The sequence below is a fragment of the Stegastes partitus genome, unplaced genomic scaffold (genome assembly GCF_000690725.1).
Source record: "Stegastes partitus isolate 25-593 unplaced genomic scaffold, Stegastes_partitus-1.0.2 Scaffold1271, whole genome shotgun sequence".
Lineage (NCBI taxonomy): Eukaryota > Metazoa > Chordata > Actinopteri > Pomacentridae > Stegastes > Stegastes partitus.
This window is the reverse complement of record NW_007579002.1, coordinates 179,516-183,950: the sequence shown is the minus strand read 5'-3', so window position 1 is coordinate 183,950 and position 4,435 is coordinate 179,516. Positions and strand designations below refer to the sequence as shown.

General features: G+C 44.4%; 1 protein-coding gene across 1 annotated transcript in view; it reads right to left on the bottom strand.

Moving 5' to 3' along the window:
- kcnh1b (potassium voltage-gated channel, subfamily H (eag-related), member 1b) overlaps positions 1–4,435 on the bottom strand; it is a 70,002-nt gene that overhangs the window by 52,794 nt on the left and 12,773 nt on the right. Inside the window, exons 4-5 of the mRNA XM_008298019.1 lie at positions 2,767–2,895; positions 1,822–1,940 (exon numbers count right to left, since the gene is read on the bottom strand). Coding sequence (XP_008296241.1) covers positions 1,822–1,940; positions 2,767–2,895 — 248 coding nt within the window. The remainder of the gene's footprint in view (positions 1–1,821; positions 1,941–2,766; positions 2,896–4,435) is intronic.

Sequence of the window (4,435 nt, the reverse complement as noted above, 5' to 3'; positions counted from 1 at the left end):
CCTATAGATTAAACCCTCACCCTATAGATTAAACCCTCACCCTGTAGATTAAACCCTAATCCTATAGATTAAACCCTAACCCTGTAGATTAAACCCTAACCCTATAGATTAAATCCTAACCCTAGTAATGCGCGTGAGGCACCTCTGGGGAGTTCTGCTGCTGAATATCTTCATATCCAGCTGTGTCAATGCAAAGGTCTTATGAAAGATGAGAAGACGTTACCTGAACAAGGCCGGCGGTCTGGACCAACAGGCCAACCACGAGGCCTTTTATTAGTCTTATATATTGTTTTGATTCAGCTCAATTCAAATATATTCCAACCTCACAATGCACACAGCTCAGTGGGGGACCGAGGCTGACAGAGAACCACAGAGTACAGGTATGTTGTATACATGAATATACAATATCTGGAAAAAAATAATTAAGTACACAAATGCAAGCACTCCAAATTATTCAGACATTGGCATGCAAGCACAAAAGCCAAAGTTCCCACTCCAGACAGAAATCTGCCACTGCTGCTGATCACAGCTCAAACTATCACATCTGCAGATCCACATAATTGTACATTAAAAACATTATTTTTCCTTACTTCTTAAAATCATAAAATGAATCTTATTTGCACATTGCATTATATCAATCCATATCATAATATATTCAAACTAAGTCAATAAAAAGGCCAGCACTCACCAAATCATCTGGAAACATGAGGTGCTTACAACATCCAGTCATACCCACTAAAACGCTGCCGTGGACCGTTCAGCACGGCCAAAACCTCCACATGCTCTGCTCACATGGTATAACTGAATAACCGTCCTGGATATTGGAGAGGAGGGGTCCGGGCTCTACGGAGGGTCTGGATGGACCAGCATGGACTGACATTTCTGGGCACATTCACTTTCAGATGGCCACTACTGGCCAGTGTCTCTGATGGCCTTGAGTCTTGATTTTGCACAAAGCCTTCTGCACCTGTACTGTACGTATGATTGTGTCTCATATGGGTATGAGTAGTCATCTATTGAGATGTTCATCCTTAATACCTTCATGTCTGCGGGGGAAATGTTGTTTTATGTTCTGGTGTTTGTACCTGTAATCTTTAAACTAAATAAAAATATTCCTAAAAAAAAAAAGAAACAAAGAGAGGTGGTCGGTATCATTTTGGTCAGTAAGAAACCTTCATGTGAACCTTGTTCCTGTACTCAGGGTGGGGGATTAAAATGATGCTCTCGTCTCTCCTGTAGAAGATGTATGTGGGTGTGTGTGCAGGACAAAGACTTCAGACACTGTAGCAGCACAACAGCAGCATGAAGGCAGAGGTCATGAACAAAACGATATCACTTCAAACCTGAAGCTGAAATTTACTACTAATATGACAATTAACTAACAACAAGTCAGACTCCAGGAACAGAGCTATTTCTAACCAGTCTGGTGGCACTGAAATAAGCAGCTCACCTCTCAGAGCAGGCGAAGGACGGCTGGTTAATTTAGCAATAAAAATTCTCATAGAGTCAGTTTCTTTGGTGTCAGAAGTCACACGGACAGAAGAGGTGAGTGATCCTTCATGAACAGTTCCATTTTCCCTACAAAGTGACAGCTCAAGAGTCACAACCACCTGAAAGATAATGCTGCAGGAAAATGAGGTGAAAAGACAAACACTGGGGCTACATCAGCTTTGTTTGATGTGTAACGGACACGACTTCATGTCTGACACAACACAGACTGCTTTGCTGTCTCAGGCCAAACACAGACGTTAACACAGAAAGTACCACAAACTCACTTTACCAACATGAGAAGAAAAGGCCTTAACATGTAAAGAGTCCAACCTCTGCCAGCCGGGAATGTTTGTGGACGTTCTCTCCTTTGTGGACGGCCGGAGCCAGCTGCTGAAGAACTCCTCGACTGCTGGTCAGCGCACGAGTCAGACGGGCAAATTTACCCCAACCTGCCACGGAGACACAACGACAGCATCAAGAGACTGAACTACCCGTGTGCTGAAACACTCACACAATGCATCTGGTTTGTCCAATGTAACTGTGATGTCCACATCAAACAAACAAACAAACAAACAAACAATAAAGAAATAAACTGAAACTCAGCAAATGTCAAGTTCATTCAGTATCAGTATAGTCCAAAATAATAATATAATGAATAATAGCGTTCTTATTCTTTTGCCATGTAACAGATTTAAACAGAGTCTTTACTAATTCTACACTTCCTGGATGCGGGCGCGGCCACATGAGTGTTTATGTAGCTCAAAAGGCTTTTTGTGATCATGTGACCTTGGCCCGCGCTCTGATTGGCAGCTGCAGACCCTGGGCCCTCCCACTTGTGACCAGCTGTTTGCTGCTTATGTTTATATCTTTTAGGACATATTTTTCCACTTATGTCTATCTATATATTTCTTGTACTGTTTATATTTCCAAGTCTTTGAATGGGAGCAGCTGAAATGCAGCAGTTTGCCTTCAGGAATCAAAGTATTTCTGACTACACAGATGATGATAAACCATGTAAGTTGGAAGTTAATTTGTTTTTTATAATTACTGACTCATCTGCCATTCAGTTTTTTTTAATTAATTGGTTGATTATTTTGTCTTGAAACAAAATGCAAGGAAACTAAAGAAAATTGCTTTTCCCCATAATGTGTTTAAACGCGATTCATCAATGCTCGTGATGACGTGTTCGTCCTAATCACTCACTGTTAAAGCTCTAATCATCGTTTCTTTTCCTTCTATGAACTGACCAGTGCTGCGTTCAGGAACACTGCCCACCTTTTGAAGAGTCATCCTCAATTGGCTGCTTGAAGGCGGTGATGTCACTGAAGGTGCAGAGGAACAGGACAACTTTGTCCTGCTCATTTCTGATTGGAGCAATCTTTACAAAAAACCAAACTGGCATCCCTGCAGCATAAAGAAAAGGAAATCAGTGACGTTACCAAGGCAATGAAACAGAAACACTCCAGGAACACTGACCATAGGTTGGACTGTGTTATTATGTAGTTGTTCTGGGTGTGACAGTGGCTTGATGATGTCAGCAGGACAGCTCCAAGAAGTGTCCAGATGTCCTGCTGGCACAGACCTTCAAGTACATGCTGTGATTTATACTAAAACTAATTTTTAAAGTTAGACTTTGCTTAAAGTCTTTTTGGAGTCTTTGTTCAGCTGATTAGTGATACTACATGTGGGGACGTGTGCCAAGCCCAAAACTGTTCTGGTTTGCTTCACTCTCAGCAGCAGACGGTTGTTTTCATGAGCTCCTTAGAGTCCAGGGTTCTGCACCATGAAGCCAGACCAACATACCAGGACATCTAACCCTAACAGCCCACTCAGGGTAACCGGTCCTACGACGGTGGTCATCAACTCAGTAGGTCAACCCAGGGTTGTCTGATCTGAGCGCGTGCACATAAAATGGGTGGAGTTTTTGGCCTCTGACCAATCAGGACTACGGACCAGTCTGGCTGCAGAGCGGCCCGCTTTACCGCCGAGGAGCAGAACATCATCTGGACCAGATATGAAGAACATAAAACCATGATAGGAGCTAAAAGAGAGCAGAGCAGGAAGGAATGGTGGCAGGAAGCTGCTGCCTGTGTGGACGATCAGCTCATTAGTTTAGAATAAAACCTGATCACTGCTCATCATGAAGGCTCGTATCAGACAAGCAGCACATCTCAGGACTCCTTTAGCTCCTGTGCTGCCTGATGGACAGACTTGTCAGACCAGCACTTTGCATGTATCACACGACTACTGGCAGGTCAGTGGTAGCACAGTGCTGTGAGTAAAAGGGCTTCACATCCCAATGAGCAAAGCATTATGGCCACACACAGATACAGTGTGTACTGTCTCCTAACAGTGGTGTGATGGATGTGGACAAACACTGGCAGGTATGAAGACCTGAGCCCCTCATAACGGCCAGATGACTGGGTCGGAGCATCGCACACATTTTGGGGAGGGGTCCTCCTGGTCCACATGTGAGTACACACTGACAGTGGTCCAAAAAAAAACTCGCCATGAACTGGAACATGTTGGAAAAAGTCTGATTCACAGCTGTGCTAAGTTCATGATTGAAAGGATCTACTGCTGCCATCCTGCTGCCTGATACCACAGGACCAGGGGTGGCATGGGGTGGCATCTGCCACCCCTAGAAGATGCCTTGCCACCCCGGCTGCCACCCCAGTTCTGAACGATGTAATTCAAAAATATGTGGCCGGTCGGAAAGAGCGAAAGTCCGCATATGACGAATAACGAGCGAAAGTCCGACGTCCGAGTGCTTGTGAACGCACCATGAGGACGTTCTACTACAGACACATAGGAGGCGACCCGACCTCCGATCAGGCTGCTCATAGTCCGCCTCCCTTATGTGGACCAGAGTCGGACTTCGGCGGCCAGCAAGACGTGAAAGTAAGACAGCAGTTAGACTGGGTTAGAGCACACGGTAGTAAAA